The 19586-nt window shown below is 37.0% G+C and overlaps 1 protein-coding gene across 13 annotated transcripts in view; it reads right to left on the reverse strand.

Moving 5' to 3' along the window:
• LNPK (lunapark, ER junction formation factor) overlaps positions 1 to 19586 on the reverse strand; it is a 91671-nt gene that overhangs the window by 34687 nt on the left and 37398 nt on the right. For all 13 annotated transcript variants that reach the window (XR_015147972.1, XR_015147970.1, XR_015147973.1 and 10 more), the window contains 2 exons: positions 15436 to 15519; positions 15305 to 15356 (listed from right to left, as the gene is read on the reverse strand). Coding sequence is in view for 7 of the 13 variants with exons in the window: in XM_086359382.1 (XP_086215508.1) it covers positions 15305 to 15356; positions 15436 to 15519 (136 nt within the window). In the remaining 6 variants the exon portion in view is untranslated. The remainder of the gene's footprint in view (positions 1 to 15304; positions 15357 to 15435; positions 15520 to 19586) is intronic.

The following is a 19586-nucleotide window of genomic DNA, read 5'->3' on the forward strand; positions in this document are numbered from 1 at the left end:
AGCACATACAGGTCAAATTTATTCCCCTATACCAATTAAAACTTTAAAAAGAAATTTTTCACTAGCCCCAAATATCTATATTAATTTATCCTAGAGAAGCTATTCAGGAATCCACACTATAGCGAATTCAGTTTTTCACTAAATCCAAACTTCATTACTTTTTAATCCAGTAAGGATATAAAATTCTTCCATTTCTCAGTCCATTTTTTCTATAGAACTAAAATAAATGCTGCACATCTAGTAACCATATAACTCTACTTAATACATATATGTGTATATATACACACGGGCTCCCCAGGTGGCACAGTGGTAAAGAATCCGCCTGCCAATGCAGGAGATGCAAGAGATATGGGTTCAATCCCTGGGTTGAGAGGATCCCTTGGAGTAGGAAATGGCAACCCACTCCAGTATTCTTGCCTGGAAAATTTCATGGACAGAGGAGCCTAGTGGGTTACAGTCAATGAGCCACAGAGAGCTGAGCAACTGAGCACACACACATATATACACATATACCTATTTTTTTGTCATTTATATTGGATTGGCCAACATGTTCATTTCCATAAGATATTATGGAAGTTTTTGGCCAAATCAATAACTTCATATCAAATGACAATACTGATTTTCTAAGATTAAGTACTCACTGATTAAAATTCCTTATTAAAAAAGAGTCAGGGTCAAACAGTTAAGATTATCAAAACCAAAGAAAAGTCCAAGAAACTGGCACAGCCAAATGAAACCTAATAAACATAACAACTAAATATATGTGAGATCCTGGATGAGATCCTGTAACAGAGAAAGAACATTAGGGAAAAACTAAGGAAATTATTATAAACCATGGACTTTAGGTTAATAATAGTGAATTACTGGTTCATCAATTTTGTTACTGGTCCATCAATTTTAACAAATGTACTACATTAATGTAAGACATTAATAATAAGGAGAAGGCAGTGCAAAGGTATATGGGAACTCTTTACAAAGCTATTGCTTTGTAAATTTTCTGTAAATCTAAAAATGTTCAAAAAGATTCAATCTACTAAAAAGGGGGAAGAGGGCCTATATCAAGAGTACAGAGTAGGATAAGCATGAGCTCACCTCCTCCCACAGGCACACCAAAATTACAACTACTTAGAGAGCAACCATCTCTGAGAATGACCAGAAGACAAAAAGAAAAGATTTCCCATAACTAAGATATAAAGAAGCCACAAAAAAGCAGGTAGGAGGGGCAGAGACACAGTCTATTCAGGACCCACCCCACAACCCCAGTGTGGCAACCCACAATGGGGAGGAAAATCACAACTATAGACGTCCTCCCCAAGGACTGAGGAGTCCAATCTGCACATTGGGCTCCCCAGCCCATGAGTCCCGTACCATGATAAGCCCCCAAAATGTCTGACTTTGAAAATCAACAGGGCTCACATTTGGGAGAGCCAGAAGGGTGTAGGAAACTGAGACATAGCTCTTTAAAGGTGCAGGAAAAACACACACACAATCTGAAATTAAGCACAAGGCAGCAGTGTGAAAGACGCCAGGGTCAGACCTGTCTGCTGATCTTAAGAAATATTCTGCTGGGACTCCCCCTGAGTACTGAGACACTGTCAGCAGCCACTTTTGTGATCTCATATTACCTTGATGACACTAGAAGTTGCAGGTATTTTGGAATCCTCTCTTGAGCTTATTAACACCAGGGGCCTGCCCCACCTACCAGTGTGCTAACAGAAATTGCATGGCAGCAGGCCTCTGAGCCAGATGTGAAGAGGCTGCATTGTCCACCAATGTACCCCTGGTAATAACATGAAGCAGGTCATCTCAGCTACCTGGGCCCAGGGGCCAGCTCCACATACGAGCAAACCTGTATCGGTTGGTCCTACAATAGAAAGGTGCATATAGTCCACAAGGGTACACCCCTGAAGCATCTTCTGATGGACAGAAGCAAGCATGCACCTGGACACCTCCTACATAAGACCACTTCTCCAGGATCAAGAAATGTAATGGGCCCACCTAACACAAAGAAACAAACAGAGAATTAGGCTAAATGAAAATGATCCAAATGAAAGAACAAGATACTCTTAGAAAAATGACTAAATGAAATGGAAATAAACTATCTGATAAAGAATTGAAGGTAATAATTATAAAGATGCTCACCAAACTCAGAATAAGAATGGATGACCCCAATGAGAACTTCACAGAGACAGAAAATATGCTTAAAAATCAGAGCTGAAGTACAATAACCCAAATGGAAAACATACGAGAGGGAATCAATGGGAGATTAGATGATACAGAAGAACAGACTGGTTATCTGAAAGACACAGAAGTGGAAACCACCCATGCTGAACAGAAAAAAAGATAAAGAACTCAGAAAAATGAGAATAGTTTAAGGCAGGGGGTCTCAAACCTTTGGGATCTAATGTGATGTGAGGTGGAGCTGATGTAATAATAAAAGAAAGAAAGTGTACAATAAGTGTAATGTGTTTGAATCATCCTGAAACCACCTCTCCTCCCCAGTCCATGAAAAAACTGTCTTCTGCACCAATCCCAAGGGCCAAAAACACTGGGGACCACTGGTAAGGGACCTGGGGGACAACATCAAGTAAGTGCACTAACATTCACATTACAGGAATTCCAGAAAGAAGAGAGACAGACAAAGGGTAGAGAAGTTATTCGAAGAAATAACGGCCTAAAACTTCCCCAGTGTGAGGAAGGAAACAAATATCCAGGTCCTGGAAGAACAGACAGTCCCAAAGAAAATAAACCCAATGAGGTCCACACCAAGACACATTATATATAAAATGTCAAAAGATAAAGAGAAAATCTTAAAAGCAAGAGGAGAAAAACAACTAGTTACCCATAAGACTATTGGCTAATTCTTCAGCAGAAACTTGGGAGGTCAGAAGAGTGGCACAATATATTCAAAGTAATGGAGGGAAAAAAAGAAACTTCAATCAAGAAAACTACCCAGCAAGGTTATCATTCAGAATTGAAGGAGAGATAGAGTTTTACAGACGACAAAAAGCTGGAGGAGATCACTACCATTAAACCAACCTTATAAGAAAAGTTCATACTGTTCATGGGGTTCTTGAGGCAAGACTACTACAGTATTGAGAACCCCATGAACAGTATGAACTTTTCTTGTAAGGCTGGTTTGATGGTAGTGAACTCCTCCAACTTTTTGTTGGTCCACTAGAGAAGGCAATGGCAAACCACTTCAGTATTCTTGCCTTGAGAACACCATTAGCAGTATGAAAAGGGAAAAGGACAGGACACGGAAAGATGAACTCCCCAAGTCGGTACGTGCCCAATATGCTACTGGAGAAGAGTGGAGAATAACACCAGAAAGAATGAAGAGACGGAGCCAAAGAGAAAACAACACCCAGTTGTGTATGTCCCTGGTGATGGAAAAAAGTCCAATGCTGTAAAGAACAATATTGCATAGGAACCTGAAATGTTAGGTCCATGAATCAAGGTAAATTGGAAGTGGTCAACAGAAGATGCTAAGAGTGAACATCAAAATTTGATGAATCAGAGAACTAAAATGGACTGGAATGGGAGAATTTAACTCAGATGACCATTATATCTACTACTGTGGGCAAGAATCCCTTAGAAGAAATGGAGTACCCTCATAGTCAACAAGAATCCGAAATGCAGTCCTTGGGTGCAATTTCAAAAATGACTAAATGATCTCTGTTCATTTCCAAGGCAAACCATTCAATATTACAGTAATCCAACTCTATGCTCCAACCAGTAATGCTGAAGAAGCTGAAGCTGAACAGTTCTATGAAGACCTACAAGACCTTCTAGAACTAACACCCAAAAAAGATGTCTTTTCATTATAGGGGACTGGAATGCAAAAGTAGGAAGACAAGAGATACCTGGAGTAATGGGCAAATTTGGCTTTGCAGTACAAAATGAAGCAGGGCAAAGGCTAACAGAGTTTTGCCAAGAGAACACACTGGTCTTAGCAAACACCCTCTTCCAACAACACAAGAGAAGACTCTACACGTGACCATCACCAGATGGTCAATACCAAAATCAGATTGATTATATTCTTTGCAGCCAAAGATGGAGAAGCTCTATTTGGCCAGCAAAAATGAGACCAGGAGCTGATTGTGGATCAGATCAAGAAGGTATTGCAAAAGTCAGACTGAAAGAAAGTGGGGAAAACCACTATACTATTCACGTATGACCTAAATCAAATCCCTTACAACTATACACTGGAAGTAAGAAATAGATTCAAGAGATTAGATCTGATAGACAGAGTCCCTGAAGAACTATGGACAGAGGTTCGTGACACTATACAGGAGGCAGAGATCAAGACCATCCCCAAGAAAAAGAAACACAAAAAGGCAAAATGGTTGTCTGAGGAGGCCTTAACGTAGCTGAGAAAAGAAGAGAAGCTAAAACAAAAGAGAAAAGGAAAGATATACACATTTGAAGGCAGAGTTCCAAAGAATAGCAAGGCAAGGTAAGAAAGCCTTCCTCAGTGATCAATGCAAAGAAATAGAGGAAAACAATAGAATGGGAATGACTAGAGATCTCTTCAAGAAAATTAGAGTTAGTTACCAAGGGAACATTTTATGCAAAGATGGGTATAATAGAGGACAGAAATGGTATGGACCTAACAGAAAAAGAAGATATTAAGAAGAGGTGACAGATTACACAGAAGAACTATACAAAAAAAAATCCTCATGACCCAGGTAACCAGAATGGTGTGATCATCCACCTAGAGCCAAATATCCTAGAATGCAAAGTCAAGTGGGCCTTAGGAATCATCACTACCAACAAAGCTAGTGGAGGTGATGGAATTCCAGTTGAGCTATTTCAAATCATAAAAGATGATGCTGTGAAAGTGTTGCGCTCAATATGCCAGCAAATTTGGAAAACTCATCAGTGGCCATAGGACTGGAAAAGGTCAGTTTTCATTCTCAAAGAAGTGAAAGGAATTTGGTCAGTTTCAATCCGAAAGAAAGGCAATGCCAAAGAATGCTCAATTTACCACACAATTGCACTCCTCTCGCACACTACCAAAGTAATGCTCAAAATTCTTCAAGCCAGGATTCAACAGTACGTGAACCATGAACTTCCAGATGTTCAAGCTGGATTCAGAAAAGGCAGAGGAACCAGAGATCAAATTCCCAACATCCACTGGATCATTGAAAAAGCAAGAGGATTCCAGAAAAACATCTACTTCTGCTTTATTGACTACGCCAAAGCCTTTGACTGTGTGGAACACAACAAACTGGGGAAAATTCTTAAAGAAATGGGAATACCAGACCACCTGAACTGTCTCCTGAGCAACCTGTATGCAGATCAAGAAGCACCAGTTAGAACCAGACATGGAACAGCAGACGGGTTCCAAATCGGGGAAGGAGTACGTCAAGGTTGTATACTGTCACCCTGCTTATTTAACTTACATGCAGAGTACATCATGCGAAATGCTGGGCTGGATGAAGCACAAGCTGGAATCAAGATTGCCAGGAGAAATAGCAATAACCTCAGATACACAGATGACACTACTCTTATGGTAGAAAGCAAAAAACTAAAGAGTCTCTTGATGAATGTGAAAGAGGAGAGTGAAAAGTTGGCTCAACATTCAGAAAACTAAGATCACAGCATCTGGTCTCATCACTTCATGGCAAGCAGATGGGGAAACAAGAGAAACAGTGAAAGATTTTATTTACTTGGGCTCCAAAATCACTGCAGATGGTGACTGCAGCCATGAAATTAAAAGACTCTTGCCCCTTGGAAGAAAAGCTATGACCAACCTAGACAGCATATTAAAAAGCAGAGACATTACTTTTCCAACAAAGGTCCATCCAGTCAAAGCTATGGTTTTTCCAGTGGTCATGTATGGATGTGAGAGTTGGACAATAAAGAAAGTTGAGTGCCAGAGAACTGATACTTTGGAACTATGGTGTTGGATAAGACTCTTGAGAGTCCGTTGGACTGCAAGGAGATCCAACCAGTCTATCCTAATGGAAATCAGTCCTGAATATTCACTGGAAGGACTGATGCTGAAGCTGAAACTCCAATACTTTGGCCACCTGATGCAAAGAGCTGACTCATTTGAAAAGACCCTGAGCTGGGAAGGAGATCGAAAGCAGGAGAAGGGGATGACAGAGGATGAGACAGTTGGATGGCATCACCGACGCAATGGATAGGAGTTTGAGCAAGCTCTGGGAGTTTGTGATGGACAGCGAAGCCTGGCGTGCTGCAGTCCATGGAATTGCAAAGAGTCAGACACGACTGAGTGACTGAACTGACAAGAAAAGTTAAAGCCACTTCTCAGGAGGAAAAGAAAAAAAAAAACTAGAAATAAGAAAATTATGAAGGAAAAGTCTCACTCGTAATGGCAAATATATAGTGGAGGAAGTGGATCAGTCACTTATAAAGCTAGTAGAAAGGATGAAAGGCAAAAGTAGTAAAATCATCTTATCTACAATAAGTAGTTAAGGGATACACAAAATTAAAAATGTGAAATATGACATCAAAAACATAAAATATGACGTGGGGGCTAAAAATGAAGGGCTTTGAGAAAGCATTTGAACTTAAACAAGATCATCACTTAAAACAGACAGCAATATATAATACATATACAGAAACAAATAAAAGTACAAAATACACACACAGAACAAAAAAAGAATCCAAACATAATGCTAAAGACAACCATAAAATCTCAAGAGAAGAAGAAACAGAGAAGAACTACAAAAACACCAGAAACAAATAACAAAATGGCAATACTTATATATAAATGGACAAAAATACTGTAATCAAAAGACAATGGATGGCTGAAGGGATTACAATATCAAGACCCATACATAAACTGTCTACAAGACACTTCAAATTTAAAGATACTTATAGATGTAAAGCAGAGGAATAGGAAAACATATTCCATACAAATGGAAATAAAAAGAAAGCTGGGTCAACAAGACATACATGAGAAAAAACCAGACTTTAAAGCAAAAATTGTAACAAGAAACAAAGGGCATTACACAAGGATAAACGGATGAATCTAACAAGTCATATCGCTTGTAAATATCTATGTGACCAACATAAAAGCATCTAAAAATATAAAGCAAATATTAACAGACATAAAAGGAGAGACAATAACACAATAATAATAGGGAACTTTAATGCCCCATTTACATCAATAGATAGAATAGCCAGACAAAAATCAATTTAAAACATTGGTCTTACATGACACATTATACCAGAAAGACTTTATATATAAATACACTAAGCATTCCATCCAAAAGCAGCAGAATACATTCTTTTCAATTGCACATTGAACATTCTCCAAGATCACATGCTTGGCCACAAAACAAGTCCCAATAAATTAAGAAGACTGAAATTATATCAAGCATCTTTTCTGACCACAACAGTATAAGACTAGAAAACAATTACAAGAAAAAAATAGAAAAATACAAACACACGGAGGCTAAGCAATATGCTACTAAACAACAAACTGGTCAACAAAGAAATCAAAGGGGAAATTAAAAAATACCTTGAGATAAACATACCTTGATATGTTTGATAAACATATCAAATCTATGGGGCACAGCAAAAGCAGTTCTAACAGCTAAGTTTACAATGATACAAGCCTACTTAAGAAATAAGAAAAACCTCAAGCAAACCATTTAACATTACACCTAAAGAAACTGGGGGAAAAAAACAATAAACAAAACCCCAAAGTTAGCAGAAGGAAGAAACTAAAAAAGATCAGAGCAGAAATAAATGAAACAGAAACTAAAAAATAATAAAGATCAGTGAAACTAAAAACTGATTCTTTGAAAAGATAAACAAAATTGATAAAACTTTAGCCAGACTCATCAAGAAAAAAAGACAGGACCCAAATAAATAAAAGCAGATAATAAAAGAAGTTACAATCAACACAACCAAAACACCACAGAAAGAATCATAAAAGATTACTATGAATAATTATAAGCCAATAAAATGCACAAAGGCTTCCCTGGTGGCTCAGTTGGTAAAGATTCCATCTGCAATGCAGGAGACCACCTGGAATGTAGAAGACCCGGGTTCGTTCCCTAGGTTGGGAATATGCCCTAGAGAAGGAAATGGCAACCCACTCCAGTATTCTTGCTTGGAAAATCCCATGAACAGAGGAGCATGGCAAACTACAGTTCATGGGGTTGCGAGAGTCAGACACAACTTAGCAACTAACCCACTACCACCACCACAAAATGCACAAAGCAGGAGAAATGGATGAACTCCCAGAAACATACACTCTTCCAAGACTGAATCATAAAGAAACAGCAAATACGAACAGACTATAGTTATCAATAATGAAATTGAATTGGTAATCAAACAAAACCCCAACAAAAGTCCAGGACCAAATGGCTTCACAGAGAATTCTATCAAACATTTAAAGAAGAGTAAATACCTATCCTTCTCAAACTATCCCCAAAAAAAGAAGGATCACTCCCAAATTCATTCCAACAGTGTTTCCTTTACGCTTATACCAAAATCAGATAAAAACACTATAAAAATATTATAAGCCAATACTCCTGGATAAACAAAGATGCAAAAATCTTCAATAAAATACTAGCAAACCAAATTGAAGAATACATTAAAAGGATCATACACCACAATCAAGTGGGGTTTATCCCAAGGATGCAAGGATGGTTCAATATCCAAAAATCAATCAATGTTATACACCATGTTAACAAGACAAAAGATAAAAAGATAAAAATCATGATTATCTCAATATATGTAGAAAAAGCATTTGACAAAATCCAACATCCATTTATGATAAAAACTCTCAACAAAATGGGTATGGTGGAAATATACCTCAATATAATAAAGTCCATATATGACATTCTGCTTATTTAACTTACATGCGGAGTACATCATGAGAAATTCTGGGCTGGATGAAGAATAAGCTGGAATCAAGACTGCTGGGAGAAATACCAAAAACCTCAGATATGCAGATAACACCACTCTTATGCCAGAAAGCGAAGAAGAACTAAAGACCCTCTTGATGAACGTGAAAGAGGAGAGTGAAAAAGTTAGCTTAAAACTCAACATTCAGAAAACTAACATCATGGTCTGGTCCCATCACTTCATGGCAAATAGATGGGGAAATAGTGGAAACAGTGATGACTTAATTTTGGGGGGCTTCAAAATCACTGCAGATAGTGACTGCAACCATGAAATTAAAAGACTCTTGCTCCTTGGAAGAAAAGTTATGCCAAACTACACAGCATATTAAAAAGCAGAAACATTACTTTGCCAAAAAAGGTCCACCTAGTCAAAGCTCTGATTTTTCCAGTAGTCATGTATGGATGTGAGAGTAGGACTGTACAGAAAGCTGAGTGCTGAAGAATTGATGCTTTTGAACTGCGATGTTGGAGAAGACTCTTAAGAGTCCGTTGGGCTGCAAGGAGATCCAACCAGTCAATCCTAAAGGAAATCAGTCCTGGTATTCACTGGAAGGACTGATGTTGAAGCTGAAATGCCAATACTTTGGCCATCTGATGCGAAGAACTGACTCAATGGAAAAGACCCTGATGTTGGGAAAGATTGAAGGCGGGAGGAGAAGGGGATGACAGGGGATGAGATGGTTGGATGGCATCACTGACTCAATGGACATGAGTTTGAGTAAACTCCAGGAACTGGTGATGGACAGGGAGGCCTGGCATGCTGCAGTCCATGGGGTTGCAAAGAGTCAGACACTACTGAGTGACTAAACTGAACTGATGACAAACCCACAGCTAAGACTCAGCAGAGAAAGCTGAAACCTTTTCCTCTAAGATTGGGAAAGAGACAAAAATACCCACTGTCACCACATTTACTCAACATGTATTGGAAGTCCCAGCCACAGCCATCAGACAAGAAAAAGAATCCAAATTGGAAGAGAAGAAATAAAACTGTCACTATTTGCAGAGAACATGATATTAAATATACAAAACCCTAAAGACATCACAAAAAAACTTTCAAGCCAACTTATGAATTCAATAAAGTTGAAGAATACAAATTTAATATATGGAAGTCTGTTTCATTTCTATACACTAATAATGTACTATCAGAAAGGAAAAAAATTAAGAAAACAATCACATTTATAACTGCATCAAAAAGAATAAAATAACTAGGAATAAATTTAAGTAAGAAGGTGAAAGACCTGTACTCTAAAAACTGTAAAATACTAATGAAAAAAATTGATAATGAAACAAATAAAAGGAAAGATATACCATGCTCATGGGTTGGAAGAATTAACACTCAAAATGTCTATACTACAAAAACCCATCTACAAATTCAATGCAATCTCTATCAAAATATCAATGGCATTTTACACAAAACTAGAAAAAATAATCCTAAAATTGATATGGAACCACAAAAGACTCCAAATAGGCAAAGAAGAACAAAGAGAGTTAGCATACTCCCAGAGTTCAAATTATACTACAGAGCTATAATAATCAAAGAGCTTCCCAGACGGCACTAGTGGTAAAGAATCCACCTGCCAATGCAGGAGACATAAGAGACATGGGTTTGATCCCGGGGTCAGGACGATCCCCTGGAGGAGGGCATGGCAACCCACACCAGTATTCCTACCTGCAGAATCCCATGGACAGAGGAGCCTGATGGGCTACAGTCCATGAGGTAGCAAACACTCAGACACAATTGAAGCAACTTAGCACGCATGCCAATGCAAGAGACACGGGTTCAGTCTCTGGGTTGGGAAGATCTCTTGGAGGAGGAAATGGCAACCCACTCTAGTATTCTTGCCTGGAAAATCCTATGGACAGAGGAGACTGACAGGCTGAAGTCCATGGAGTCACAAAGAGCCAGACACAACGAAGTGACTGAGCATGCATGCACACATACTAATCAAAATAGTGCAGTGCTCACAAAAGCAGTCACATAGATCAATGGAATGGAACAAAGCTCAGGAATAAGCCATGATTAGAGTCAATTAATCTACGACAAAGGAGGCAAAAATATCAAGTGGTGAAAGTCTCTTCAATAAATAGTGTTGGGAAAATTGGACAGTTAAACGCAAAAGAATCAAACTAGACCACTTTCTTATACCATATACAAAAATAAACTCAAAATCGATTAAAGACTAAAAATATAAAACCCTTGTAAGAAAACATAGGCAATAAATCCTGACAACAGTATATCTTTTTGTATCTATCTCCTCAGCCAAGCGAAACAAAAGCAAGAATAAACAAACAGGACTTATAAAACTAAAAACTTTTGCATAGCAAAGAAAAACAACAACAAAAGAAAAAGGCAACCTTTTTATTGGGAAAAGATATTTGCAAGTGATATATCCAACAAAGGGCTAATATACAAAATATACAAATAATATACACGACTCAATATCAAAAAACCAAGCAATCTGACTAAAAAATGGGCAGAGGAACAGAAGAAACATTTTTTCAAAGATGACACACAGATGACCAACAGAAACATGAAAAGTTGCTTAATGTCACTATCAGGGAAATGCAAATCAAAATCACGATGAGGTATCACCTCACACATGTCAAAATGGCTATTACCAAAAAGACAACAAATAAAAAGCATTGCCAAAGAGAAAAAGGAACCCTCTCATGTTGGTGGGATAAATTGGTGCAGCCACTATAGAAAACAATATGAAGGTTGCTCAAATAATAAAAAGAACAACCAGACGATCCTGCAATTCCACTCCTGGGTTTCTATTTGAAGAAAACAAAAACACTAATTTGAAAAGATATATGCACACCTATGTTCATGGCAATATTATGTCAAATAGCAAGATATGGAAGCAGACTAAGTGTCCACCCATAGATAGATAAAGAAAATATGGTATACATTTATGTATACAATGGACTACTACTCAGCCATAAAACAGAATGAAATCTTGCCATATGCAACAACATGAATGGACCTATGGGTTATTCTGGTAAGTGAAGTAAGTCAGGCAAAGAAAGGTAAAAACCAGATGATTTCACTTATATGTCATACCTATAAACCAAAACAAACAAAACAGAAACAGACTCAGATACAGAGAACAAACTGGTAGTTGCCAGAGAAATGGGGAGTTGGCAAATGGTCAAAATAGGTGAAGGAGATTAAAAGGTACAAACATCCATCCAGTCACATAATAAGTTTTGAGGATATAATATAATGTACAGCATGAAGAATATAGTCAATAATATGATAATAACTTTGTACGGTGACAGATGATTGCTATAGTTTCCAAGGAGAGCATTTTTAATGCATATAAATGTTGAATCACTATGTTGTACACCTGAAACCAATACTGTATGTCAACCATACTTCAGTAATTTTTTAAAAAATAAACACAAGAGATAAAAAGGGGGTAGGAGGCTGGCAGTCAGGTTAGTATTATGTCAGTAAATACTATATTCCTTTTAGTGCTAAACCTAAACAAATCAAAAAATACTATTCACAAATTTCATAATAAATCTTAGTATAATATACATTGTGTTAAGTCATTTCAGTCATGTTCAACTCTTTTCGACCCTATGGACTATAGCCCACCAGGCTTCTCTATCCATGGGCTTCTCCAGGCAAGAATACTGCAGTGAGTTGCCACGCCCTCCTCCAGGGGATCCTCCCGACCCAAGAATTGAACCCACGTCTCTTACATCTCCTGCACTGGCATGCAGGTTCTTTACCACTAGCGCCTCCTGGGAAGCCCATAATATGTATCATTTACACCTAATAATAAAAAATGAGAGAAAGCTATCTATTATACATGAATCTAAGTTCTGGTTTAGTAAACATTAAAGAAAGGTAGTAAAATAAGGACACCCCAATTAGATTCAGTTTGGAGAGCAGATCTGTTCAAGGGCCACATAATGTACATACAAACACCCTTTAGTAGTTTTTCCCCTTTCCTATTATATAAGCTCAGAAATAGGTGAAAGAAACAAAAGCGAAAAAAAGGAGGAGGGAAGAGAAAAGAGTAACAGGGAGGGAGGGAGGGAGGAAAAAAGGAAGGGAGGGAGGGACTAACAATGGTTTAAAGCAAAGAAATAAAGACAAGTTTAAACTCACAGAAACACAGAACTTAAACATAAATAAAATGTATGACTAAGTCACCTATCAAAATAACAGTAACAAGATCAAAGTAACATGAAAACTGTAATTCTCAATAAGGGGAATAAAGTTGAGATATAGTTTATAATTTTTTTTAAATAGGGGGGAAAATTCCAAATAGTAATTAATATCTACAGATATTAATAAAGTTACGAATAAAGTTACAAATACTAGAATAGTGTACCCCAGAAAAAATACTTTAAAAAATAGATTATAAGCTTCTTAAGGTCAAAAGCCATACTATATTCATCTCTTTATTCCCCCTGGTGTCTACACATAAGAGTTATTTAATACCTTTTTTTAAGTGAACAATTCATTTGTATTATAGCTAAATGTTAATTTTCCCTAAAAGAATATCCAAAAGTAGTGCTTCAGGAATCCAAATCAGAGAGACCAGAGACGGTTTTTCTACAGTTACAATATGACATCATAAGAAAAAAAGTTTGAGTTTCAAAAGTTTCTAAGGAAAGATAAGTTCAGATTCTTAAATGAATTAATGCTGCCTAATTATTAATAAATGCTTAAGAAAGTCATACATATGTTCTTTTATAACGAGAGAAAATAGATTTAAAGTAACAGCATCAGCTTTCTGCAAAATATCACATTTTAAAAATACATTCATGAAGGTTATTTCAAAAGTATTTTTGTAAAGTTAGTTAATAGTTATATAAGTAAAAAGTATAGAAACCTGGCCTGCAGGCCACAATATTTTTTATAATTTCTAGTAAGAAGTATAAATTGTAAAAATATTTAAACTGATTATGAAAGTAGGTGTTACACTGTAAAATAATTTTCTTTTCTTCAGCCATGCCATGCAGCTTGCTGGATCTTAGTTCCCCAGCCAGGGACTGAACCCATACCCCCTGCAGTGGAAGTACAGAGTCCTAACCACTGGACCACCAGGGAATTCCCTAAGATTAATTTATTTTAATCATCTTTAAACTTTAACATAACTTTTGATAAACTTCTATATTCATCAAAAGAGCAGGCTAATATTTCTATTAACCAGAATTCTACTTATGAAAGATGGCAGAGATGAGATCCTTTCCACATTCCTCCACCAATTAGAACACCTAAAACTATTAAGGCTTATTAATACCCCTGGTCACTGTGGAAATTAATAAAAGTACTGACTTCTCAAAGTTCTAAATACCACCCTAACTTTATAAACCAGGCTCCAATTCTGATGATTTATAAGAGTAAAAATTAAATACAGTATATTCTGTATTGCAACAAAAGCCTTACAAACTACAGACATACCTCATTTTACGGTGTTTCACTTTATTGTGCTTTATGTATACTGAGTTCGTTTTTTCTTTTCTTTTTTTTACAAAATAAACTATACAAATTGAAGGTTTATGGCAACTCTGCATTATCAGATGATGATTAGCATTTTTTAGCAACAAAGTATTTTTTAATTAAGGGATATACATTTTTTTCTTGACATACTGCTATTGCACACTTAACAGACTACATTATGGTGTAAACATTACCTTAATATATACCAGGAAACCAAAAAATTCATGTGACTCACTTTATTACGATATTTACTTTTGGGGTGGTCTGAAACCAAACCTGCAATATCTCTGAGGTATATCTATGTATTATTATATTCTAGAGACGAGAACAAAAAGGGAAGCCAGTGCAAACTCAAAAATATCTTTTCACACACTAGTCATGGGAATTCTTTATATAATCACAATAATATTTTTTAAATTGCGTAATATTTAATGATATAATAGTAATGGTTTCACTAGTAATCTGGCAATATAACCTCAAAAAGAAAGAGTTAATGCTATTATATAGCAGTAATTCAATATTCTTCTCATTTCTAAATTATTTTCCTCTTCGTAACTAAAAGTGTTATTTTAGAAGAAACTCAAATTTGACAAAAATCTTCATTTAATTTCCTCAAAAATAAATCAGAAAAATGTAGGAATTTTCATAATAGCAGACATTCCAGGAGGCTCTTATTTAAAGGGGGGGGAATTACAAAATATTGGTGAAATCACTTAAATTTCAAAAGACTGTAACCAATTATATATTTAATCTCAATAGATAACATCTTTAATGAAAAATGAAATAAACTTACTGCCATCTACTTTAAGTCATATCTCAAATAACCAAATACAAATTAATATAAAAGCATTTTACATTTTTTCAGACCTCTATCACACTTTTGAACTCACTTGGGTAAACAGGGATCTTTCCAACAGCAGCAGCAGTTTCTACAAAGTTTATTTACCTTGTCCAGGTCTTGGAGTTACAGTTGCTCCAGCAGACGGTGGCTCAAACTCCTATCAAACACAGTAATGTTATTACAGTGTCCTACTATAATGGGCAATTTATAATAAAATGGTGATATCACAGCCTTACCTTTGCTTTCTTTGAATCTGGATCAAACCTTTCAAGAATTAATTTAGCTGTTTTATAAGTTTCTTTTTCCATGACTTCTTCAAGCTGCAAACAAAAATTTCCACAAATTGTCACATTTTAAAACATTCATACACTACATATTTTTATAAGTCCTATTCAAAAAGTATTCAAGTACAAGGCTTAAAATAAATAGCACATAATACATCCAGATAGCACGAAAGACTTCCTACATTCAAATAATAAAATTCAGAATTTAAAATGGCTTCTGACCTCTAATATGCTACTTGTATTCAACAGCTTTACTACAAGGAAATACCAAATATTGCTAATTGTTTACGTATAATGAGGAGAATAATTACATGCACCAACTTCAATAATGGAATGTGCAAAAATCTATCAGCCATCATTATTGGAAGTTATTAGACATGACAAGCAAATGACAGGCAATTCCTCAGATTTATTTCCTCATAGCACTTAATGCTATTAATTTAAAGAAGGTCGTTAGCCAAGAGCTTTACAAAATAAAATCTCTGTGCCAATTAGCTGCTGTCAGCATCGATTTTAGATTATTTATTAGCAGAAGCAATTAGCTTGCTGCAAATTCAGTGAAAACTCAGTAACTGGGAGAACAGCCATGCTCTCTCATGGAATTTCCTCAAATGACTTTAAAAGGTGAAGCTCTCCCTTTTTTACTTAGATTCAAACAACTTTAGAGGTAAAAAACAGAACACAGTAAGAATTTAAGTAAAAAAATTTTACTGAGTTCTATGCTCACACTAGTGACTATATTTAAAGCACTTCATTATTATAGCATTTTATTTACAATTCACTCAAGTCACTTTATGGCTTAATATGTGGGTTTAATTTCAAAAGTAATCACTAGTAAAGCATCATTTTAGCAGTTAAAGCCCAATATCAGAAAAAGTTTTACTTTAATACAAGACAGTCATAATTATGACAGATAGCTAATATACAGAATGAAAATTCTTTTGCAAAACTTGAAGAGGAATTTTCCTTTTCAGTGACCACTGACAGCCACTTAGATTCATTAAATGTCATGTTTATTACAAAGGACATTTATTTTAAAATGCAAAGCAGAGCACATTTACCAAGTTAAACTATAACTAAAATATGCTGCCACAATAGTAGTTAATAGATTTCTCATTAAAAACTCAATATAATATTTAAGAAGTAAAAGTGCTTAGATGAATGATTTATTATTAATCTTGGTTTAGTGAAACTACAACATTTTTCTAATTATTTCAAAATTATCATAAAGTCTTAAAACAAGCACATCTAAATTTCTGATGTAAAGAAAATGTTTGTAACATTACTTCTTTGCTAATGCTAAGTCGCTTCAGTTGTGTCTGACTCTGTGCGACCCCATAGACGGCAGCCCACCAGGCTCCCCTGTCCCTGGGATTCTTCAGGCAAGAACAATGGAGTGGGTTGCCATTTCCTTCTCCAATGCATGAAAGTGAAAAGTGAAAATGAAGTCGCTCAGTCGTGTCCGTAGCAACCCGATGGACTGCAGCCTACCAGGCTCCTCCGTCCATGGGATTCTCCAGGCAGAAGTACTGGAGTAGGGTGCCATTGCCTTCTCCGAACATTACTTCTTTAGGGCTGGGGAAAAACTGGGAATGGGGACAGAAGGCAAGACATGATCTATCCCCAAATGAACATAATCTACATGAAATAGCAAAGAACTGAATCCCTGACCTTTACAAATTGAGTTTTGATAGTCCAGACCACTGTTATAACAACAGAATTATATGTAATAATGAAAGTGGTTTATATGTACACAATACAATAGCTACAATACTATATGTGATAAATGATCACTTAAAATATTGCTTGTACAACTAAGGAATTCAACTGTAGCTTTTATTCTACTTTGTACTCAGTCACCCAGTCATGTCCAATTCTTTGGGACCCCTTGTACTGCAGCCTGCCAGGCTCCTCTATCCATGGGATTCTCCAGCATGAGTACTGCAGTGGGTTGCCATTTCCTCCTCCAGGGGATCTTCTTCCTCACCAGGGACAGAACCTGCATCTTCAGCATCTCCTGCACTGGCAGGTGGGTTCTTCACCACTAGGACCACCTGCTGCTACTGCTGCTGCTAAGTCGCTTCAGTCGTGTCCGACTTTGTGCAACCCCATAGACAGAAGCCCACCAGGCTCCCCCTGGGATTCTCCAGGCAAGAACACTGGAGTGGGTTGCCATTTCCTTCCCCAATGCATGAAAGCAAAAAGTGAAAGTGAAGTCGCTCAGTCGTGTCCGACTCTTAGCGACCCCATGGACTGTAGCCTACCAGGCTCCTCCGTCCATGGGATTTTCCAGGCAAGAGTACTGGAATGGGGTGCCATTGCCTTGTCCACCTAGGAAGCCTCTTTATCCTACTCCAAATAACATAAATTTTAAAAGCTACATGGGTCTAGTGGCTGATTTGCACAGCACAATTCTAGAGTAAGACTACAGCTAGGTTTAAAAAGAAGATTAGTTACAACTGTGATCTTTAAAACAATACACAAAACTAAAAACTAAAATGCCACTTTAACAAACGATTGTCGCTCCTAGTACATCATTCAGCAAATATTCATGCTTATGCCTATGTACATTAAAGTATCTTAAAATCATTCTAAAAAGCAAAAAATACAAATCCATTCTCTTTTGCATTTCAGTTCAGTCGCTCAGTCGTGTCTGACTCTTTGCGACCCCATGAACTGCAGCACACCAGGCCTCCCTGTCCATCACCAACTCCCAGAGTTTACCCAAACCCGTGTCCATCGAGTCAGTGATGCCATCCAACCATTTCATCCTCTGTTGTCCCCTTCTCCTCCTGCCCTCGATCTTTCCCAGCATCAGGATCTTTTCAAATGAGTCAGCTCTTCACATCAAAAATCTTTTTTCTTGTAATAGCTTAATTAACACATTTATTCCTACTACATTTTAAGCAAATAATCTGTTTCATATAGAGAGACATCTGATCAGTGGGAAGAATACAAACTTGAAACCACAGCATGAGAAAAGATCTAGGTTCAAAGTACATTTCCATTCTTAATTAGCTATAGAAAGACTTTAAGCAAATCTGTTAGCCCCAGTTTCTCCTTTTGTAAAGCTGAAGACATAATATTATTTTCTCATAACACTGTTGTGCAATTTAAATAATATAGGAGAGTCTACAATAGCACCTAACACAAAACACACAATCTTCAGAGATTACATCAATTTTTCAGAGTGGATCTGAAACAAGGTTTCAAACACGTTTTCAAGTCCCGACATATTAATACCAGGATTCAGGAATGAGAAATTGAATTCTCAGAATACCCAAAATTATAAATTACTCTGTATTCTTCAAAATATTTTACATACTTTAAATAATAATGAATGATGTAACAAAGAATGGATTGCTTTCCTGTGATATGATTATATTGAAAGTTTCAGAGTTTTTTATTTAATATAGAGAGGGAGTCCCTGGTTCAGTTCAGTTGCTCAGTCGTGTTCGACTCTGTGCGACCCCATGGACTGCAGCACGCCAGGCCTCTCTGTCCATCACCAACTCCAGGAGTTTACTCAAACTCATGTCCATTAAGTCGGTGATGCCATGCAACCATCTCATCCTCTGTTGTCCCCTTCTCCTCCTGCCTTCAATCTTTCCCAGCATCAGGGTCTTTTCAAATGAGTCAGCTCTTCACATCAGGTAGCCAAAGTATTGGAGTTTCAGCTTCAGCATCAGTCTTCAAATGAATATTCAGGACTGATTTCCTTTAGGATGGACTGGTTGGATCTCCTTGTTGTCCAATGGACTGTCAAGAGTCTTCTCCAACACCGCAGTTCAAAAGCATCAATTCTTTGGTGCTCAGCTTTCTTTATCATCCAACTCTCACATTCATACATGACCAATGGGAAAACCATAGCTTTGACCTTTGTTGGCAAAGTAATGTTTCTGCTTTTTAATATGCTGTCTAGGTTGGTCATAGTTTTTCTTCCAAGGAGCAAGCATCTTTTAATTTCGTGGCTGCAGTTACCATCTGCAGTGATTTTGGAGCCCCAAAGAATAGTCTGTAACTGTTTCCCCATCCCTGATGCTCTGTGGTAAAGAATCCACCTACCAATGCAGGAGATACAGGTTTGATTCCTGGTCCAGGAA

This window comes from Bos grunniens, chromosome 2 (genome assembly GCF_055505025.1).
Source record: "Bos grunniens cultivar Pamir isolate PY7600 chromosome 2, Bosgru_T2T1.0, whole genome shotgun sequence".
In the NCBI taxonomy this organism is placed as follows: domain Eukaryota; kingdom Metazoa; phylum Chordata; class Mammalia; order Artiodactyla; family Bovidae; genus Bos; species Bos grunniens.